This window comes from Trachemys scripta, chromosome 16, assembly GCF_013100865.1.
Source record: "Trachemys scripta elegans isolate TJP31775 chromosome 16, CAS_Tse_1.0, whole genome shotgun sequence".
Classification (NCBI taxonomy): domain Eukaryota; kingdom Metazoa; phylum Chordata; order Testudines; family Emydidae; genus Trachemys; species Trachemys scripta.
In genome coordinates this window covers 386,567-408,367 of record NC_048313.1, presented here as the reverse complement: position 1 = coordinate 408,367, position 21,801 = coordinate 386,567, and the positions used below count along the sequence as shown (strand labels likewise).

The following is a 21,801-nucleotide window of genomic DNA, read 5'->3' as shown; positions in this document are numbered from 1 at the left end:
ATAGAAAGGACCATGGGATTCACCCCAAAGAAGGGCAAGCTGCAAAAGGCAACAAGGATCAGGGATAGCCGTGTTAGTCTGAATCCACAAAAACAACGAGGAGTCCGGTGGCACTTTAAAGACTAACAGATTTATTTGGGCATAAGCTTTCATGGGCTACAGCCCACTTCATCGGATGCACAGAATGGAACATAAAAAAAGCATGAAAGCTTATGCCCAAATAAATCTGTTAGTCTTTAAGGTGCCAAAAGGCAACAGTGGGAAACTTATCTGGGGGACCCATGAGTGACACAAATGGTGCAAACAGCCTTAAAGGTCACTATGTGGCACTGAAGAAAAACAATCTTTTGTCAGCTCTAGACAAGGTTTTGGGGGGTTTCTCTTCCTGGTGGATTCTCTGCTGACAAAGAGCTGAGCTCTCATGGAAGCTTTTCCCCACACTAGAAGCACCTACATGTTCTCTGTCCTGTGTGCCTCTTCTGATATGCGATAAGAGTAAGCGCAGAGGGAAGGTTTCACTGCACTCCCAGCATTCATAGGGGCTCTATTCCTTGTGGATTTTCTGATGTGTACAAAGGTTTGCACTCGGACTGAAGGTTGTACTACACTCCCAGCATTCATAGGGGCTCTCTCCTGTGTGGAGTCTCTCCTGTCTAATAAGGCCATTGTGGCGACTGAAGTTTTTCCCACACTCAAGGCATGTGTTGTTTGTCTCTCCTCTGGGGATTCTCTGCTGGGCTCTGCTTTCCTTGAGGTCCTTTTGAGTTCCCTGGCAATTACTGGATTTATCCACTTTCTCCCCTGCTTGGTTTCCCAGCTGTCTTCCTGGCCTGTGCTGACTTTCCCAGGTTTTTCCCTGCTCGTGACTCCTGGACACATTCCCTTTCGATCTCTGTGATAATGTTCTGTGCAGTTCCGCTTGCTCAGCACCTTCCTGCTCAGAATTCTGTTCTGCATCCGCACTCACCATCCCATCGCCTGCGGGGAAACAGAGAGAGAAGCCTCAGCAGCAGGGATGGAAAAGGGGAGAACAAACCAAAATAAGAGCTTGAGAGCTGAGGAAATAAATCAGGAACTGATCTGAGAGCAGGAGGAAGACCCAGGAAAAAACAATAACAGGAAATGTGGACATGGCGGAAGTGCTAAATGCCTTTTTTGTTTCAGTTTTCACGAAAAAGTGTAGTAGCGATCGAATGTCTAACACAGTGAGCACCAGCGAAAATGAGGTCGGATCTGAGGCTACAATAAGGAAAGAACAAGTTAAAAATTACGTAGACAAGTTAGGTGTCTTCAAGTCACCAGGGCTGGATGAAATCCATCCTAGAATACTCAAGGAGCTGACTGAAGAGATATCTGAGCCAGTAGCAATTGTGTTTGAAATCTCATGGAAGACAGGAGAGATTCCAGAGGACTGGAAGAGGGCAAATATAGGGCAGGTCCATAATTAAAATGCTGCACTGGCATAACTGTGCCGCTGTAGTGCTTTAATGAAGATGCTCTAAGTCAACAGGAGAGACTTTTCCCAGTAGTTAATCCCCTTCCCCAAGAGGCACTAGCTATGTCAACTGGAGGAGTCCTGTTGACATAACACTGTCTACATGAAGAGTTAGGTTGGTATAACTGTGTCACTCAAGGGTGTGGTATTTCGCACTCCCGAGCAATGTAGTTATACTGATAACTGTAGTGTAGACCAGACCAGAGTGCCAATCTATAGAAACAAGAATAAGGACAATCCGGGGAATTACAGTCCAATCAGTTTAACTTCAGTACCTGGAAAGATAATGGAGCAAATAATCAAGCAATCAATTTGCGAACACCTAGAAGATAATAAGGTGATAAGTGACAGTCAACACGGATTTGGCAAGAACAAATCATGTCAAACCAACTTAATAGCTTTCCTTGACAGGGTAACAGGCCTTGTGGATGCGGGGAAAGCGGTAGCTGTGGTATATCTTGACTTTAATAAGACTTTTGATATTGTTTTGCATGACCGTCTCATAAAAAAACTAGGCAAATATAGCCTAGATGGAACTACTATGAGGTGGGTGCATAACTGGTTGGAAAACTTTTCCCAGAGAGCAATTATCAGGGGTTCACAGTCAAGCCAGAAGGGCATATCTAGTGGGGTCCTGCAGGGATCGGTCCTGGGTCTGGTTCACTATCTTCTTTAATGATTTAGATAATGGCATAGAGAGGACACTTATAAAGTTTGTGGGCAATACCAAGCTGGGAGGGGTTGCAAGTGCTTTGGAGGAGAGGATTAACATTAAAAATGATCTGGACAAACTGGAGAAATGGTCTGAAGTAAATAGGATGAAATTCAATAAGGACAAATGCAAAGTGCTACATTTAGGAAGGAACAATCAGTTGCACACATACAAAATAGAAAATGACTGCCTAGGAAGGAGTACTGCGGAAAGGGATCTGGGGGTCATAGTGGACCACAAGCTAAATATGAGTCAACAGTGTAATGCTACTGCAAAAAAAAGTATTAGCAGGAGTGTTGTAAGCAAGACTCGAGAAGTAATTCTTCTGCCTACTCCATGCTGATTAGTCCTCAGCTGGAGTATTATGTCCAGTTCTGGGCGCCACATTTCAGAAAAGATATGGACAAACTGGAGAGAGTCCAGAGAAGAGCGACAAAAAATATTAAAGGTCTAGAAAACATAACTTATGAGGGAAGGTTGAAAAAAATTGGGTTTGTTTAGTCTGGAGAAGAGAAGACTGAGGGGGACATGATATCAGTTTTCAAGAACATAAAAAGTTGTTACAAGGAGGAGGGTGAAAAAATGTTCTCCTGAATCTCTGAGGCTAGGACAAGAAGCAATGGGCTTAAATTGCAGCAAGGTGGTGTGACACTACGCCCCATATTCTTCATAGAGATAGTGTTGTGATTTGAATATGGCATTACTAAGTTGTATTTCATGCAAGATGGATCATGTGCTGTATCATTGAAACGGTTATGATTTACTGAATGTGATTATCCTATTTGTATGCATTTATCATTTCTGTATCTGAAGTTAGGAATATTGACTATGTAACAATTACAAGTGATTTTTCACCTGGGGAATGCCCACCAGACAAAATGCAATCAGTCTGACTGGTTAGACAATGGACCATTAGGAAGAACAATAGGACTTTGAAGATGCTAATCTCCCACCTTCGTGAGGTGCTTCCTGGGATGCAGCTTTGACACTGCAGGGTCATGTGATCATGTCACCTGGTACTGGACCCCATCTTGGACTGCTAGTATTTTTGCATTAGTGGGGGGCGGGGGGGGGGATCAAACTGGGAAACAAAGGATTCCCGCCATATGTAAATCCTATTTAAGGATGGGGAGTGAGTTAATCAGAGTCAGTTCTTCACTGAATCCCCACCCAAGATGACTGCTGAAAATGCCTAAGACTGATCTGGAGAAGAAAGGACTGGACCCAGGCTAGAAGGTGTCTGGCCTGTGAAAGGAATATCTGGAGTTTTAAGCTGCAAGCAAGATCAGTTTGTCTACACGAAACTCTGCAACTTGCTTAAAACAACATTTAAGGTGAGACATTACTACTTGTAGCCAGTTTCTTTAGTGTGTTAAACTTAGTTTGCGTGTTTGCTTTATTTGCTCAGTAATCTACTTTGATCCTTTATAATCACTTAAAATCTATCCTTTGTAGTTAATAAATGTGGTTTTGTTTTTATAAACCAGTTTGTGGACTTCATAACGGGGGGTGGGGGAGGAGAGGGAAGCTGTGCAGATCTTTCTCCACATTGTGGGAGGGAGCGAATTTAATGAGCTTACGCTGTACAGTTTTCTGTGCAGTACAAAACAATATAATTTTGGGTTTACACTCCAGAGGGGGTGTGCACTTGAGGTGTGCTGGGAAATTCCTGAGCTGTCTTCCCACGCAGAGCTGATCTCAGTGTCTGTGTCTTTCTGCAGCTACCTGTGTGTGTGCTGGAGGAGGCTTGAGGGCCTGGCGCAGCTGGGCAGTGTAAGGGAATCCAGGCTGGTGGAACCAGCGGGCTCAGGGGTACCCCAGTACATCAGGTGGCACCCCGGTGGGCGGGGGGACAACCTGTCACAGGGAGGGTTAGGTTGGACATCAGGAAAATCTTCCTAACTCTCAGGGCAGTTAAGCACTGGAACAAATTACCTAGGCAGGTTGTGGAATCTCTGTCATTGGAGGTGTTTAAGAGCAGGCCAGACAAACACCTGTCAGGGTTGGTCTAGATAACACTTAGTCCTGCCATGAGTGCAGGGGACTGGACTAGATGACTGATCGAGGGCCCTTCCAGTCCTACACTTCTATGATTCCCTCAAACTGCTCCAACTGAGGGAGAGAGGAGAGGAGCAATTTTCCCTCCACATCCCATGCAAACACTCCCATGAAGGGAGGTGAGGGAGGGAGCTACTGACATGAGTCAGTCGGGGTGGGTAGGAACTCATGAGCTATCTCTGCCCAGAAGATATGACACCTGCTGGGGACAATCCTAAACTCAGACTGCTCACAAGGTCTTTGTAGGGAATCCCAGCTGTTTCCGTCAGGTACTGACAGTTTCTGAGTTGGTTGAATGATTCCTCTCCTGTGCGGCTGCCTCTCAGGATCTCTCTTTCTCCTGAGCCCTGGAGATCTGGGACCCATGGCTCCTCCTCCCATTCCAGCTGGGAGATCACATCAGGTTTGGAAACTGGAAACCCTGCCCAGGGGAAAGAAAACAAGGGAGATCAAGTGAACTCTTGAGACATTTGTCACAAAAATGTTCCATTGTTTTAACCTCGGTCCATTGTAAAGCCATAAAATCCCAGGGACAGATGCCCAGGTGCTCAAAGGTGCAAAGCTCTCTGCTTATGAGGGATTTAACTATCCTCATCTGTGCTGGGAACACACACAGCCAGACACTCACCCTGAAAGAGGCTCCTAAGACACAGAGAAGATAACTCTATGTGCCAGATGGTGAGGACTCTAGGAAGAGGGACATCGCCCTGGAACTGCTTCAGACTGAGATGGAAAAAGGCCAAGAGATAACGGGTGAGGCATAGGTAAGGGTACGGCTCTGTCACGGAGGTTACAGAATCCATGACTTTCCGGGACCTCTGTGACATCTTCCGTGGAGGCAGGGCTGGAGCGGCTGGCAGCCCCAGGGCCCTCGGAGCAGCGGCCCCAGGGCTGAAGCAGCAGCTGGGATTGGGTCAGCCCTGCTGGAGCTGGTGCAGTGGTGGGGCTGGAGCAGCTGCTGGCAGTCAGCCCCAGGGCCACCGCAGCAGAGACCCTTCAGCCTCTGGAGCAGCTGGCCAGCAGTTAGCCCCGGGGCCACCCGAGAAGCTGGCTGGTGGGCTGACCGCTGGAGCAGCAGCCACAGGGTTGAAGCAACAGCCGGAGTTGGCTCAGCCCCTGCTGCGGGAGCAGCGGCGGGGTTGGAGCAGCTGCCGGAGGTCAGCCCTCAGCAGTGCTCCAATTGTTAGTCCCCGCCCCCAGGGTATTTTTAATAAAAGTCAGGGACAGGTCATGGGCTTCTGTGAATGTTAGTTTATTACCCATGACCTATCCCTGACTTTTACTAAAACTACCCAGGACAGAATTTGAACCTTAGTCCCATGGAAGCACATGAAAAGATGGGAGTTGCCTTACCAAGTGGGGGGTCAGTGCTAACAAGGCTAATTCAATTAGGGTGGATGTGGCAACTGTTGGGGATGGGCTACATCCACCCTAATTGAATTGGCCTCATTAGCACTCACCTCCCACTTGGGAGTTGCCTTACCATCTTTTCATGTGCTGTATATTTATACCTGCCTACTTTTTTTCACTCCATGCATCTGATGAAGTGGGTTATGAAGTGGGTTATAGCCCACAAAAGCTTATGCCCAAATAAATTTGTTAGTTTCTAAGGTGCCACAAGGACTCCTCGTTGTTTTAACCATGGTATGTAACCTATCACTTAAACTAGCCTTTGTATCAGATAACTGGAAGATAGCTAAATAATGCTGATTTTTCAAAAAGGCTCCAGAGGCGATCCTGGCTGGTAAGTCTAACTTCAGCACCAGGCAAATTGGTTGAAACTATAGTAAAGAACAGAAATATCAGACACATAGAAGAACATGATATATTGGGGAAGAGTCAACACAGCTCTTGTAAAGGGAAATCATACCTCACCAATCTATTAGAATTCTCTGAGGTAGTCAGCAAGCATGTGGACAAGGGTGATATAATGTACCTGGACTTTCACAAAGCCTTTGACAAGCTCCCACTCCAAGCTAGCCGGACCCTTGGTCTGACCCAACATGGCCATTCTTATGTTCTTATGACGAAAACTGTCACTGTACACCACTGATCCCAGACTCCCAAAGCAGTGGCATAGCCAGCTTCTCAGTGCAGGGTGAGCAAACATAAAAAAGGCGCCCCCCCTTGGCTCTTCCTCTGGCCACGCCCCCCCCTTGGCTCCTCCTCTGTCCGCTCTGCGCCCCCCCCCTTGGCTCCTCTGGCTACACTGCGGCCATGCTGCACCCCCCCTCGGAGGGGCTCGTGGGGGGGGGGGGCCGGGCGTGGGGGCAAGGGTAGGGGGTGGGCGCTGCTCGCTTCTCCCAGGGGCTGGGGGAGAGGAGCAGTGGGGCGGACAGCAGCTGGCAGGCAGATCCCCTCTCCCCGGCAGCTTCCTGGTTCCCTCGGCCCGGGCAGCCCAGCATTTTTTTCAAAAGGGGAGCCTGCCGGGCTGCCGCTGGGGCAGTGGCGTAGCCAGGTTCTAAGAGCAGGGGGAGCAAACATAAAAAAGGCGCCCCCCCCGTGGCTCCTCCTCTGGCCACGCCCCCTTGGCTCCTCCTCCGGCTGCTCCACGTCCCCCCCCCTTTGGCTGGCTCCTCCGGCTGCACCCCTCCCGCCCTCATGGAGTCCACTCCGCGCTGGCCTCCCCTCTGCGCTGCTACGGTGCCAAGCACCCCCCTTGCCGGGCCCCCCCAGGCGGGGGGTGAGATGACACCCCCACATGCCTCGAGCTGGGCCGAGCCGCGGTGGGGTCCGTGTCCCTTTAAGAGCGGGGCTGGGCTGAGCCGAGCCGGCGGGGGGTGGCTCCGCTCCCTGCTGCAGGCTGATGCCGGAGCCTGGGCTGAGAGCCCCGCTCGTCTCCTGCACCAGCTCTGGGCGGGGCTTTGCTGCGGCTCCCCCAGTCCCAGCCGCCCCCTGCACGATAGGGGCGGGTTGCATGAGGCAGGACCGGGTGGGGCTGAGGGCTGAACAGGCCCGGCAGGGTGGTGCGGGGCTGCTGGGGCCTGGAGCGGGAAGCTGGGGAAGGGGTGGCACGGCCTCAACCCCCTGGGGCTGCCTGCCCTGCGGAGGAGGCAGAGGGGCGCAAGCCGCAGCAGGACCCCAGCCCGGGGAGGCAGGAGCAGCCCCGGGGGTGCTGGGCGTGTGCAGGGCAGAGCCCCGGGAGAGCCCGAGCCCCAGCCCAGCGGCGGGCAGTGCTGCAGAGGAGGAGCCCGTGGCGGGCGAGGGGAGCCCCAGGCAGGGGGAGCCGGGCTGCCCGCGAGAAGCTGAGGGGAAGCGGCTGCTTCCCCTGCACCCCACTAGCTACGCTACTGCCTCCCCCCACCCCATCCTGCCACAATCCAGCCCCTCCCCTAATTGGGGGAGGGATAGCTCAGTGGTTTGAGCATTGGCCTGCTAAACCCAGGGTTGTGAGCTCAATCCTTGAGGGGGCCATTTAGGGATCTGGGGCGCGCGCACACACACAACAACAAAAAAAACCCATCAGGGACAGTAATTGGTCCTGCTACTGAAGGCAGGGGACTGAACTTAATGACCTTTCAAGGTCCCTTCCAGTTCTAGGAGATAGGTATATCACCTAGTAGCCTGAGTAATGGACCATCCCTTTGTGCTGGACATTCTACGAACACGACATGCCCTGCCCCAAAGAACTGGCAATTTAAGAATAAGATGAGAGACAGATAGATGCGGGCAGGGAAGGAAATAACGAGACCTGTTGGTCACTCTGACAGGCAGTGATCTTAGCACACCAGCATCCTAGCCATTGTTACATTTGGTAGGCCCCATGGAAAAGGTGAGTTGTGGAGAGGGATGGGAAGGAGGAAGCTTGGGGGATACTTTTGAGGAGCTCCTCCCAAGCATGAGGAGCAGCGGCGAAGGCACAAAGGGGCTTGTTTGAAATGTTAACAAGTGGGTGATGGAATATGGCACCGTGGTCCGGTGAGAGGTCAAAGTCAGCATCTCGACATTTGGCCTTAAAAGTGAAGATTAGCAGCTTATGTTTGATTCAATAGCGGCAGGGGAGCCAGTGGAAAGACTCAAAGAAAGGCCTTTGTCATGAATTGTCAGTGTCTTATATGCCCCATCCTTTAGACAGTCTCTCTTGGGAGCACCTCTCCACTGCATCAGGGGCCAAGCTTCCCATGTCCACAGACTTGTTGGTCTGGGGGAGCATGGGCTCCTAAGCCCACCCACCCCGACCTCGGCTTGAGAGTCTGAGCTCCAGGCCAAGCCCAGCCCTGAGCTCCAGACCCGTAGTGTGTAGGTGTAGCTTTCTCTGGGGACATCCCCCACAGCTTTACTATTCAGAGACCAGGCCTCCTGGTGGCCACACCCATTTTTCTCGTTGTGGCTCTCCAGGGAGTCCAAATGATTTCAAATTCCTGCTAGACACTCTCTCTCTGCAGGAGGAAATGTAAGCAGTAGGTATTGGCAGCATCGCAAGAAGAACCTGGCCTTTATTAAACAACTGGACTACAGAACAGAAGGGTCATTAGGTTAGTCTGATGAAACAAAACAAATCACAATTTATGTTGGCAGAATCATTTGCCCAGCTTTTCCAAATCCTCCTCAATTTCAGCTCTCTCTCTCCTTCCCTCTCCCCTGTTTCAGTCTCTGTGCCCTCCTGGGCAGCAGCAAACTCCTGTTCACACCCAGTCCCTTTGTCCCAGGTTGCACGTCCTTTGTGTTCCCATGTTCTGCTTCCCTTGTCTCCTAGTCATTACGTATTAGTGTCCAGTTGTTGGTATTGCAGTTCAGGGTGACTGCACATGTATTCCCTGTCTATGATCCACCAAGGGCACCCACGCTCAGGCTTCGAGCTCCCCAGCTGTCACCTCTCTTGGGCAGTGACACACATCTCACTGCCTCCTGACAAGGGTATTTCCAGGCTGCACTATCCCCTGCCTAGGCTCTGAATTCCCCAGCAAGACATACTATCCTAGCAGGCCTGCCTTGCCTTGCCTTGCCTTGCCTTGCCTTGCCTTGCCTTCAGAGACGGTAAACAGTGTAATTGCCCACAGGTTAGTGTAACTGCACACAGCTCTGTCTAAGCAAGTGCATTAATTCTTAAGGAGAAAGCAATACAGAGAAAATATTTATTCAAACGGTAAAAGAACTGACATGCCTGCTAATAAGCTCACCAGAGATCAATCACTGCAACTCCAACAAGCTCTGTGGCTGGTAAGCATTTCTTCATGCACACCAAGGGTTTATTCTGAGGGGGGGGCAAACTACAGTCCAGGGGCCGCATCCGGCCCACCAGCCATTTTAATCCAGCCCTCAAGCTCCCATTCTGGTGCTCCAGCTGAGGAGCAGGGTTGGGGGCTGCTCTGTGCAGCTCCCGAAAGCAGCAGCATGTCCCCGCTCCAGCTCCTACACGTAGGGGCAGCCAGGGGGTGCTGCTCCACACACTGTTGCCACCCCAAGTGTCACCCCCATTGACCAGGAACCGTGGCCAATCGGAGCTGCAGGGGCGGTGCTTGCGGACTGGGCAGTGTGCACCAGAGCCGCCTGGCTGTGCCTCCATGTAGGAGCTGGAGGGGGGCATGCCGCTGCTTCTGGGAGCCGCTTGAGGTAAGCGCTGCCCCGAGCCTGCACCCCTGAGCCACCCCCCTACACCCCAACCCCCTGCCCCAGCCCTGATCCCCTCCCGCCCTCCAAACCCCTTGGTCCCAGCCCAGAGCACCCTCCTACACCCCAAACTCCTCATCCCCAACCCCACCCCAGAGCCTGCACCCCCAGTGGGAGCCTTCACCTCCCCCATGCCCCAACCCCCTGTCCCAGCCCTGATTTCCCTTCCACTCTCTGAACCCATCAGTCCCAGCCCAGAGCACCCTCCTACACCCCAACCCCTCAGCCCCACCCCAGAGCCTGCACCCCCAGCTGGAGCCCTCACCCCCTGTCCCCTGCACTCCATCCCTCCCGCTCCAGCCTGGAGCCTCCTCCCGCACCCTGAACTCCTCATTTCTGGCTCCACCCCAGAGCCCTCACTCCCAGCCAGAGCCCTCACCCACTCCCAGCCCCAATTTCGTGAGCATTCATGGCCCGCCATACAATTTCTTTACCCAGATGTGGTCCTCGGGCCAAAAGTTTGCCCACCCGTGGTTTATCCTGTGGTTACAAACTCAGAAGACGCCCACTCAGTTTTATGGGGCCATAGGTGCTGGAACTAAGGGTGCTGGAGGTGCTGCTGCACCTCCTGGCTTGCAGTGGTTCCCATCATACACAGGGTTCACAGTTTGGTTTGATGACTCTCAGCATCCCCACTACCTAAATTGTTCCAGTGCCCCTGTATACGGGGCCTCAGTAGGCCAAAGTCCCGCCCACCCTTCCCTAAGGATTGGGCCCCTCTTGGCCCAGAGTTCCTGTGTGCGTGATGAGAAAGAAGGGCCCGAGTCAGTTTCAATTCAGGCTATTGATCCCAAAATCCTTTCTGCATCTGTCTCTGGAGAACCCAGTTTGCATTGGTATAGGCGAGCCTCTGCAGGTGGTGGTGCTTTTCTGGCGGTGTTACAACATGAATAAATTTGCCTAAGCAATGCTCACTGCTCTCGGTTCCTGGAGGAACTACCCTTCCTCATAGCAATACATGCAGTCCCTGTTCCGCGTGGATACATAAACGATTCATACAATGGACGCCAAAGACATTGAATTTCATTCCATAAGGTGTGACCCGGATACTGCAGGAAATTGCCATGCCTGTCACAACTAGGTTTTCCATTGTCTCTTCAGGGCACTCCATTCGTATGTGGACAGTTCTTGATAATGCATCTATGCCAGTCTAGACAAGGCTACATTACTGTGAGAGTCATTACTTCCCATGTCCCAGAAGAGGAATTAACTCCACACCCAGAGCATGACAATGCGAAGTGAGAGTGGAAGCAGAGTCATGCATATTTTCATTGAAAAAAAAATACTACCAAACCGTCCCACTTTCTCCACAGGGTGACGTGGTCAAAGCAAAGGGCTAGGATAATGAATCATAAAATCATAGAAATGTAGGCCTGGGAAGGACCTCCAGAGGTCATCTAGTCCAGTGGTTCTCAAACTAGGGCCGCTGCTTGTTCAGGGAAAGCCCCTGGCGGGCCGGGCCGGTTTGTTTACCTGCCGCGTCCGCAGGTTCAGCTGATCGCGGCTCCCACTGGCCGTGGTTCGCCGCTCCAGGCCCATGGGGGCTGCAGGAAGCGGCATGGGCCGAAGGTCTGGAGTAGAGAGGTAGACCTGTGAGTCATCAGCCTAGAGATGGTAGCTGAATTTGTGTTTGTGGATGGGATTCCCCAGGGGTAAGTTATAGAGGAAGAAGAGAAGGGGACCAAGGACAGAGTGGGAATGTGGAGGATCCTCCTAAGGACATGCTGAAGGAGAGAATAGAGAAGTAGCAGGAGAATCGGGGAGGAAAAGGGAAGGCAAGATTTCATGAAGAAGAGTATAGTTCATTGTATCAAAGGCTGCTGACAGGTCAAGGAGGATGAATGTTCCTCATTCTCGGGTAACCCGGAACTCCAACTCAATCCTTCCCCACCAACAGCACCACTGCTGAGCCCTCCACCTGCTTTTCCCCATAAGAACGGCCCTACTGGGGCAGACCAAAGGTCCATCCAGCCCAGTGTCCTGTCTTCCGACAGTGGCCAAGGCCAGGTGCCCCAGAGGGAATGACCAGAACAGGTCATCATTAAGTGATCCATCCCCTGTTGCCCATTCCCAGCTTCTGGGAAACAAAGGCTAGGGACACCATCCCTGCCCATCCCGGCTCATAGCCACAGTGGTTCTAATTGTCTCCTTGATGGATCTCAGTTACTTGGCATCCATCACACCCACTGCCTTTTTGGGGAAGCTAAAAACCACAGAGATTGGAACTTCAGGTGATCATGAGCCAAACTGATGAGTCCAACAGACTGAAATGCACATGTCCAGCAAATCTAAGGCTCTGTTAACCCCCCAAAAGTTTCCAGCAATCAGCTCTCACAGCAATTCATTGACTGAAGAGGACACGCTGGGACCACTGAACCTGAGCTACACCCAGGCATTTTAGCCTGAGCCCAACTTGGGACAGCTTTCAGACAATGTCTGTGATGCGTTTTTCTTGGCATTCTACAAGAATTCGTCTTGGAGGTTTTGCACCGATACCAGAATTTCTGGGTTAACAGCAATATTTGAAAGTGCTCTCAAATCCACAGGCAAATTCTGGCTCTGCCCCACCCCCTGAGCTGGGAGCTGGCAATAGCAACTTGGAATAGGTCAATGGAAAGGGAAGGGGCAGATTCTCCACCTCTTGAAGTCTTCATGCCAAGACTGGATGTCTTCCTGGAAGATAATTTAGTCAAGCACAAGCTATTCAGATCAATGGTCAGAACCATGGGCCTTGAAGCCGGGGCCACAGGAGCGGCCACACATCAACCTTCCACTTGGCAGCCTGCTAACAATGGCTGACCAGCACCCCGGACGCCGAGACCCAGTTTGAAGCTCCGCCCCTGACATCCCATTGGCAGAGTCACAGAGTTGCCAATTGGCCTGCTGACCCTACTTAAACCAGCAACAGGAACCGGAAGTTGTCTGAATAACTGGGATCCGCCCTGCTCTGGATTGTGTATCTTGTGGCTCTCAGACCCACTCCCCTGGCTTGACTTCCGAGGGCCCTGACCTGGCTTGGCTCCTGGCATCTGAGCCGTGGTTCTTTCTGATTTGTCGCCTGCCTTTGACCCCCTGGTATCCTGACTTCGACTGACGCTGGTTACCAACTTGTGGTTCTGAACTCTGGTTTATCTCCTGCCTCTAACCTCCCAGGATCCTGACCCAGGCTCTTGGCTCCTGACTGTGGACCCCAGCTCTGACCACTAGATCTGGTTGTCCATGACCCAGCCCTGACATCAGTACAGCAATAACTGGATGAAGTTCTATAGCCTGTGCTATACAGGTCAGACTAGATAACCTAACGGTCCCTCCTGTCCTTAAAATCTGTAAATCTAGACTAGATATTGGAATACCAGCATTTCTCCAGCTGTGTGCACCGTGTCAGTGGCAACGATAAGTGAATGGTGGAGGGATTAGCGGAGCAGCTTGGCAGAGTTGTGACTGTGATAAAAGACAGGGGTATGTCAACCCTGAGGGAACGGGTGTGCCTCATTTAAGTGCTGATTGTTGTAGGTTGTGTCAGTAAAGGTGCACAGGGATTGTCAGCAGTTTGGTGGCATATACGCCAGGGTGAAGGGGCGGCACCATTTTGCCAGTCTGAGCTGGTTTGCGTGGATTGGGCTCACTGGTTCAGGGCAGGCCAGATGTAGGAAACTTCCATTCACGACACCAGACCCAAACCCAAGTTTGACCTTTGCAAAGAGGAGGGGTTAGATTGTGCCATGCTGCTCCTGTGTTCTGTTCCCAGAGTGCTCTGTGGCGTGGAGGGCAGAGTGCTTGTATATGTGTCATTGGTACATGGGGATGTTGCTGAAACAGGGCAGGGCTGGAGTTGCACGGTGGGGGTGGTGTGAACCTTAACTCGTCATTTTTCCTTCTAAGAACCGAGGGGACAGGAATCCTTACCCAGCGAGGTCACATTCTCATAGTTCTCCTGCATGACGTCTCTGTAGAGGGCTCTCTGAGCGGGGTCCAGCAGAGCCCACTCTTCCCTGGTGAAATACACAGCCACCTCCTTGAAGGTCACCGGTCGCTGAAAGACAAGGGTCCCTCACTCAGTGCCTGCTGCCCAGTGACAACCCCCCATCACAGGAGAAAAGGGCCAATCGCATGGAAGCTCTGGGAGGTGGGCCGTCAGCAGAGTGCCACTCCTACCCCACTCACAGCAGCCAGGAGACAGAGTGGGGAGAGACCCCTTCCCCTCCCCCCTCCCAGAAGACAGAGGGGGTGGGGGTCTTTGCATTCATCACATACCTACTAGCCAGAGGCAGATCAGAGGCGCCAACTTTCTAATTTCCCCAGGGGAGGAGGGCTCGATCCCTGCTTCACCCCAGGCCCTGCCCCCACTTCACCTCTTCCCCCAAAGCCCCACCACCGCCTCGTCTCTTCCCACCCCGCCTCTTCCTGGGCCTGCTCCACCTGCCCCGTTCCACCCCCTCCCCCAAGCATGCCCTGCCCTTGCTCTGCCTCTTCCTGCCCCGGTCCTCCCCCTCCACTGACCAGCTGATCCTCGGCGGGTAGGAGGTGCTGGGAGGGATGGGGAGGAGCTGATCGGGGGGCTGCTGGTGGGTGCTGAGCACCCATTATTTTTTTCCTGTGGGTGCTCCAGTCCCAGAGCACCCACGAAGTCGGCACCTATGAGGCAGATACAGGAAATCGAGCTGCTAGCCTGGAGCAAGGACAGCTCCCTGGTAGGAATCCCAACACCCTTCCCATTGCCATCAGCTGGATGTGAGGGGATGGGTTATCTCCCCTACACCTCACTGGTGGGGGTCCCCTTCATATCTCACACCAGCCCCTGGTTAGTAGATTCACATGCCAGCACTTAGAGGCTGGGGAGTTTTCCGAGTGCAGTCCAGGGGGTTGTTTCCTGTTCCATAGTTCAGGGCTTCTGTACCCCCAAACAGGGGCACTGGAACAATTTTTATAGTGGGGGTGCTGAGAGCCATTGAACCAAACGGTGAACTCTGTATATGATGGAAACTACTTCAAGCCAGGGGGCATTACCACACCCCCAGCACCTCCTAGTTCCAGCACCTATGCCCCAAACCTCATGGGTCTATTCCTAGGACCCAGCCCCCAGGTCAAACCAATCCCAGCGGGTTTGTCACACCCTGTCCCCTCCCTTTCTCCACCTCTCCCACCTCCAAGCCACAGTGCCCAGCAGATCCTGTCTGCTCTGTATTCTCCTCTCTCTCACACAGGAGCCCCCCGGCAACGCCCTGATCATCCCTACCTGAACTGGCTCCACAGCGGCCATTTCCCTTCCCTGTCGCCCGGGAAGAGGGGATGAGCAGGAGCGAAACATGGACGTTATTCTGCAGCCTGTCAGGACAAAAAGGGCAAGTGGGCAGATTGCAGAAAAGGCTTTATTTCAATTTACCTCACGATTCCCCACAGGCTCTTTCCCTGCAGAGCTGTTCTCGACTCTGCCATGCAGGGCAAATGCTTGGTCGCTTTATCACAGAGCAGACATGGCCCCTCTCACCAGCACTAAACCCACTGAGACATTTTTAAACCCTCCCAGGAACAAAGTCGCTGAACCAAATGCTAACCAAATGCTGATCTCATTTGTCCCCGTGTTAATCTGGAGTCACTCCTCCAATGACTCTGGATTAACACTAGTTTCAGTGAAACAAGGCTTTGGAGCGATGAGGACAGAATCCTTTTAAACAGGTCACATCTGGGATAAGGACTCAGGGCAACAGTTTTCCCTCCAAAATGTGAAGTTCCTGCAGTACTGAAGGCGGCAATGCAGCAAAAGTTGTGGTGATTGTGACAGACCAGGTAATTTCCTTGGTAAGTGTTACCGAATGAAGTAAGCATCTTTGGAGACCATTGTATGAAATGCAGAAGTTCTGTATTATTGTGGGCCAGGTAGATCGAAGGACTATATTGAACAAGGTGGCTGACAAGAATGGTCTTTGGCGACAAGATGTGTGAACTGGATTTCCTGGGATATATCTTGAATGTAAATCTCCCACCCCAGTTTATGCAAAATCCCAGCCTTCTAAAGCTATGCCCTGAGGAGTGGGCCTTTGTCTGCTGGCCACCTGTTAGTTGAGGCCAAGTTGTATAGAGGCAAGACTGAACTATTTATGGTTGTTCTGGTTCTAGTTAAGGCTGTTATGAACTTGTAACAACAGAAAAAAAGCGTAGTGGAGTTTGAGGGCCTGGCTCCTACCAGAGCCCTTGCTGGAGCTGGGGGTGGGGGCTGATTTCTGGTAAGCTTATGAGCATGCATGTAGGTTTTTATTGTTTTTAAACTGCTGCTAGCCTCTGGAGACAACGCAAAGTGCAGACACTGGCCTGTGTAGGCAGTGTGGCTTGCTCGGAATATCACAATGTAGACAGGGAGCTGTGCAGGCAGAAAACACTCTGGACAGGAGGAAGAGAAACATGGGACACTGCATTAGAGAGGTGATGGCTGGGAGCCAGAAGCCTAAAAGTGGGTGCCCTTAATGGACTGTGCAGTGGAGATACATGTGCAGTTGCCCTGAACTGTGAAAGTGATTTCATATCAGTATTTGCTAAAAGGATAGAACATTAGCTCACCACCTGCTGGCCACTCACACAGGGAGCACTGGGTGACGCTTTTTTAACAGGAGAATGGAGGGTGTGAAATTTCCATGCCGTCACTGGCTAACAATGGCCACTGATCCACCCCAGAGGTGGCTGCATCTCAGTGCTGGGGAAAGCAAACCCTCATGGAGACCATTTGTCATAAGGTTTTGGGGATACTTCTGGTTAGTCATAGTGTTTAAGGCCAGAAGGGATCAGCAGATCATCTGGCCTAACACCCTGTATATCACACAGCACCAGCACCACGCAACACCATCACACTAACCCAGAGACTGAAATCAGATCCCAGCATACCACGGGAAAATTAACTATTATGTTCCAGGGAGAGACTAGAAGGGAGTGAGGACCGCCGATGTCTGAGCCCTCTACAATGGCAGGGAGATGATTCAATGAGATACACAAAGACAATCCTGGTGATTGACCAGCACCCAACACTGCAGAGGAAGGTGAACCCCCCAGGGTCACTGCCAGTCTATCCTGGGGGAAATTCCTTCCTGACCCCACCCACTCAGAGCCTGAGCAGGCGAACTAGAACCAGCCAGCCAAGCACTTGAGAACGAGAATGCTCAGTGCCACCTCAGAGGCCTGGGCCTCCCATCCAGTGTCCCATCTCCAAACATGGCTGTCTCTTACAAAAATCAAATCCCATGGAGGAAAATAGAATGAAACATTAACTGTGGCAAGTCACGGGAAGTAAAATTAGGCAGGGAGGCCGAAAACGAATCTGAAGAACAATTAGCAAAAGACACACAAAGAGCAATTGTTTTTAATGTACATCAGAAGCAGAAAGCGGCCAGTCAGTGGGGCCACTGGACTATCAAGGTGCTACAGGAACACTCAAGAAAGATAAGCCTGTTGTGGAGGAGCTAAATGAATTATTTGCATAGGACTTCACTGCAGAGAATGTGAGGGAGATTTTCACGCGTGAGCCATTCTTTTTAGGTGACAAATCTGAGGAACTGCTCTAGACTGAGGTGTCAATAGAAGGTTTTGGAAGAAATTGATAAACTAAACAGTAATAAACCACCAGGGCCAGATGCTATTCAATCAGGAGTTTTGAAGGAACTCAAATAAGAAATTTCAAAACTACTAACTGTGGTATGTTACTTACTGCTTAAATCAGCCTCTGTACCAGATGAGTGGAGGATAGCTAATGTAATGCCGATTTTTAAAAAAGGCTCCAGAGAGGATCCTGGCAATTACAGGTCACTAAACCTAACTTTAGTACCAGACAAATTGGTTGAAACTATAGTAAAGAACAGAATGATCAGACACATAGAAGAATGTGTTAGAAAAGAGTCAACACGGCTTTTGAAAAGGAAAATCATACCTCACTAATCTTCTTTGAGGGGGTCAACAAACATGTGGACAGGGTGATCCAGTGGATATAGTGTACTTGGACTTTCAGAAAGCATTTGACAAGGTCCCTCACCAAAGGGTCTTAAGCAAAGTAGGCACAAGTGGGAAAGTCCTCTCCTGGATCAGTAATTGGTTAAAAGATGGAGGGGGGAGGAGGTAGGAATAAATGTTCAGTTTTCAAAGAGGAGTAAGGTAAATAGTGGGGTCCACCAATGATATGTACTGGGCCCTGTGCTGTTCAACATATTAATAAGTGATCTGGAAAAAGAGGTAAAGAGTGAGGTGGCAAAGTTTGCAGATGATACAAAATTACTCAAGATGGTTAAATCCAAAGTTGACTGTGAAGAGACACAAAAGTATCTCACAAAAGTGGATGAATGGGCAACACAATGGCAGATGAAATTCAATGTTGATAAATTCAAAGTAAGGCACATTGGAAAACATAATTCCAACTATACATATAAAATGCTGGGGTCTAAATTAGCTGTTATCACTCAAGAAAGAGATCTTGGAGTCACTGTGGATAGTTCTCTGAAAACCTCCACTCAGTGTGCAGCAGCAGTCAAAAAAGCGAACAGAATGTTAGGAATCATTAGAAAAGGGATAGATAAGACAGTAAATATCATAATGCCTCTATATAAATCCACGGTACGCCCACATCTTGAATACTGTGTGTACTTCTGGTCACCCCATCTCAAAGAAAGATATATTAGAATTGGAAAAGTACAGAGAAAGACAACAAAAATGATTAGGGGCATGGAACAGCTTCTACATGAGGAGAGAATAAAAAGACAGGGACTGTTCATCTTAGAAAAGTGATGACGAAGGGGAGATATGATGAAGATATATAAAATTATGACTGGGGTGGAGAAAGTGAATCAGGAAGTGTTATATACCCCTTCACATAACATAAGAACCAGGGGCACCCAACAAAATTAATAGACAGCAGGTTTAAAACAAACATATGGAAGTACGTCTTCAGAAAGCATACATTCAACCCGTGAAACACATTGCCAGAGGGTTTTGTGAAGGCCAGAAGTATGAATGGGTTAAAAAAAGAACTAGGTAAGTTCCTGGAGGATAGGTCCATCAATGGCTATTAGCCAAGATGGTCAGGGACCCAACCCCATGCTGTGAGTGTCCCTAAACCTCTGACTGCCAGAACTTGGGACTGGAGAACAGGGGATGGATCAGTCAAAAAATTGTCCTGTTCTGTTCATTCTCTTAAAGCATCTGACCCTGGCCACTGTCAGAAGACCAGACACTGGGTTAGATGGACCATTGGTCTGACCCAGTACGGTCATTCTTATGTTAAAGGAAGGAGACCCCCTCTCCCCCCAAAAAAAAAGACTATACTGGGGGGAGGGGGGATCCCTTCCTGACCCCTGCAGGTGATTGGCTGAAGCCCTGAAGCATGAGATGTTTAGGAACATAAGACATAAACTGGATTGGAGCCCCAGGACTGCTAAGCCCTACCCCCTTTCATCAGAAGCAACCTGATATACAATCCCACTCATAAATTTGTCAAGCTCTCTCTTAAAACTAATTAAGTCCACCACCTGCCCCCAAGGAGAGTGAATCAAGGTTGGTCATGGGGAATTGAATCCCCCAGCAAATTCCAGTGGGGAGAATGACTCAGGTTCCATTGAAAACATGAGATGTTGCTGTAATTAAAAGGCACTGGGAATACCTCCAACATGGAGAGGATTTTTTACCTGATATTTGATAATTATACAGAAAATGGCAAAATCTGAGGTTTTGTATGAATGTTCAGTAATTAAAGAAAGAATTGTGGAAATGGAGGTATTTTGAATCAATTTTCACAAATAAGAGAGGAAAGTGGGAATATGAGAGGAATTGTATGTTAATAGTTCATAACAGGAATAGAAGCAAAATTTGAATGAATTTCTTATCAGTATTTTATCAGTAGAGAGAAAAAAAACCAACATTTGAGACGCAATCCTTGAAATATTCAAGATTTGAGGAAAGGGCAAAACCTGAGGAGATTTTAATGTTAACATTTTATGATGAGAGAGATATAGAAATATCACAGGGGATATTAAATGAGTAATAGATAACTAGAGAGAAAATGGGGCAAGACTTTAGGGTATTTTATATCAATCTTGGGGAGTTTTATATCAGAATTGGGGAGAAGTGGGTCAAAAACTAAATATTTGATAATAGGGAGAAACATTAAGATCTGAGGGCATTTTACATCCATATTCAATAATGAGAGCGAAAAGTGGGAACACTTGAAAGGATTTTATATGGCTGTTTGTAACCAAACACCCTCCCCTCCCCCGCCACACACACATTCACATGATGAGCAGGGAGTCCTTTGAATAGCTGCTTTAAGAGGACAAGGCAGAGGAATATGGAGAAGGACGGCTCCCTGGCAGCATGGAAGGGGCAGCATCAGGGGACGGGCAGGTGACTGGTGGGAGCTGCATTAGGCAGTTGTATGTGGGGGGGCGGGGGCAGTAGCTGGGACTGGGTAAACTGAGGCTGGGTGGGCAGTCTCCACTGGGGACTCTAGTTCCTCCCTTCTCCTCCTGTGCATCTTCCATGCCCGATGGCTATCAGACAATGGCCACCCAATCCCACCCCACAGGCAGCCTGGTCTCAAGGCTCTCCCAAGCAGCGCCCGCTAACCCCCTTCCCATCTGGGGAATGACACACGACAATAATTTCCTGCCTAAACAAGGACAATCTGCTGCAGAGAAAACCGGCAGGGAAATATCCAAAATCTGAGGAGATTTGAAATTGACACTGGAGAATTAGAGAGAAAATGGGGCAAAATCTGAGGAGAATAGAAAAGGGGTCAATAATTTGAGAAAAAAAGTGTGGGGGGGAAATCTACATAGATTTTACCTCCATATTCGATAATTCGAGAGAAATGGGGGGGCACTGGAGAGAATTTTCATCAGTATTTGGGAGGGAAATGGCCAATTCTGAGGTGATTTCATCCTCCCTTGTCCCTGCTATTCTATGTTCTCTTCTCCTCTTGCTGTAATTTCCTGACTACACAGAGACAGTTAAATCTACATGTCTCTCGCCCCTCTCCCTTTAATCTCGGTTTTATTTTGTCTCTCTTCCCTTTCTCACAACTCCACCCCCAAACACAAAGGGGAAAACCCACTGGAGACAGGTCTCCTTGCTCCCCCCTCCACAATCCCAGTTTTGCTCCTGGAGCAGATCCTGGCAAGAGCTGAGAGCAACAGCGTCACTGTTGTTAACACAGCTCCAATGACTCCCGCAGGAACATTAGCAACAAGGGAGCAGGTTCCGAGGCCGTGAGATGTGACATTCCAGGAGCATTTGTGCCTGTCCAGTCCCCAGCACTTTCACTGAGGTTTCACTCCATCACCTGGTGTCCCCGGCTCAGGGGTTGAAGTCAGCAGAGCCGGGAGCTGCCCTAGGGGACTGGTTCCAGCCAGGGAAAGTCCCCACCTACTGCTGGGCTGAGGGTACGTTGATGGGGCATCATGCCGTGGTGTGGGAGAGGTAGCAGGGGCTTGTGCTCTTGCAGCCATTATAGACAGGAGTTGCTGGAACAGTTCTCTCTGTTGGGCTCTGTCCTCCTCCCTTAGCTGCCGTTCCTGTTCCAGGAACTGTTTTGCAAGTGCCTGCTCCCTGGCTGAAACGCTTGCCTCCAGCTGGATGGCGAGCCTCAGCCGCTCCACCTGCCTCTCAGCACGCCGTTGTTCCAGTCTTTCATCCCTCTGCTTCTGGTACTGCATCTGCTGCTCTACCCTCTGAAGAACATGGACCATGACTTCATCACGGAAACGCTTTCTTTTGGAACGGTCCGCGAGGGTACGCTGGGCCAGGGATGGAGTTCCTGAAGAACAGCAGGCTGTGTAGCTTGAGGGTCCTGAAACAGGACAAGGAAGAGAGGGTTAGTGTCTAACCTAGCTCAGCAGAGACCGAATCAATAACTGAGGAATCCCAAGGACATAAAATGTAGCAGTTCTGAAGTGAACCT

The 21,801-nt window shown here is 50.3% G+C and overlaps 1 protein-coding gene across 2 annotated transcripts; it reads right to left on the bottom strand.

Moving 5' to 3' along the window:
* Positions 1-210: 210 nt before the first annotated feature.
* On the bottom strand, positions 211-21,691 carry LOC117889082 (zinc finger protein 333-like; the record flags this gene model as incomplete). Of its 2 annotated transcripts, none has more annotated exon segments than XM_034792903.1 (5): positions 211-978; positions 4,543-4,686; positions 13,782-13,908; positions 15,112-15,200; positions 21,184-21,691. In XM_034792903.1, coding segments are annotated over 5 exon segments (1,302 nt in total), but the record flags the coding sequence as incomplete, so codon positions are not given.
* Between the last annotated feature and the right edge of the window lie 110 nt (positions 21,692-21,801).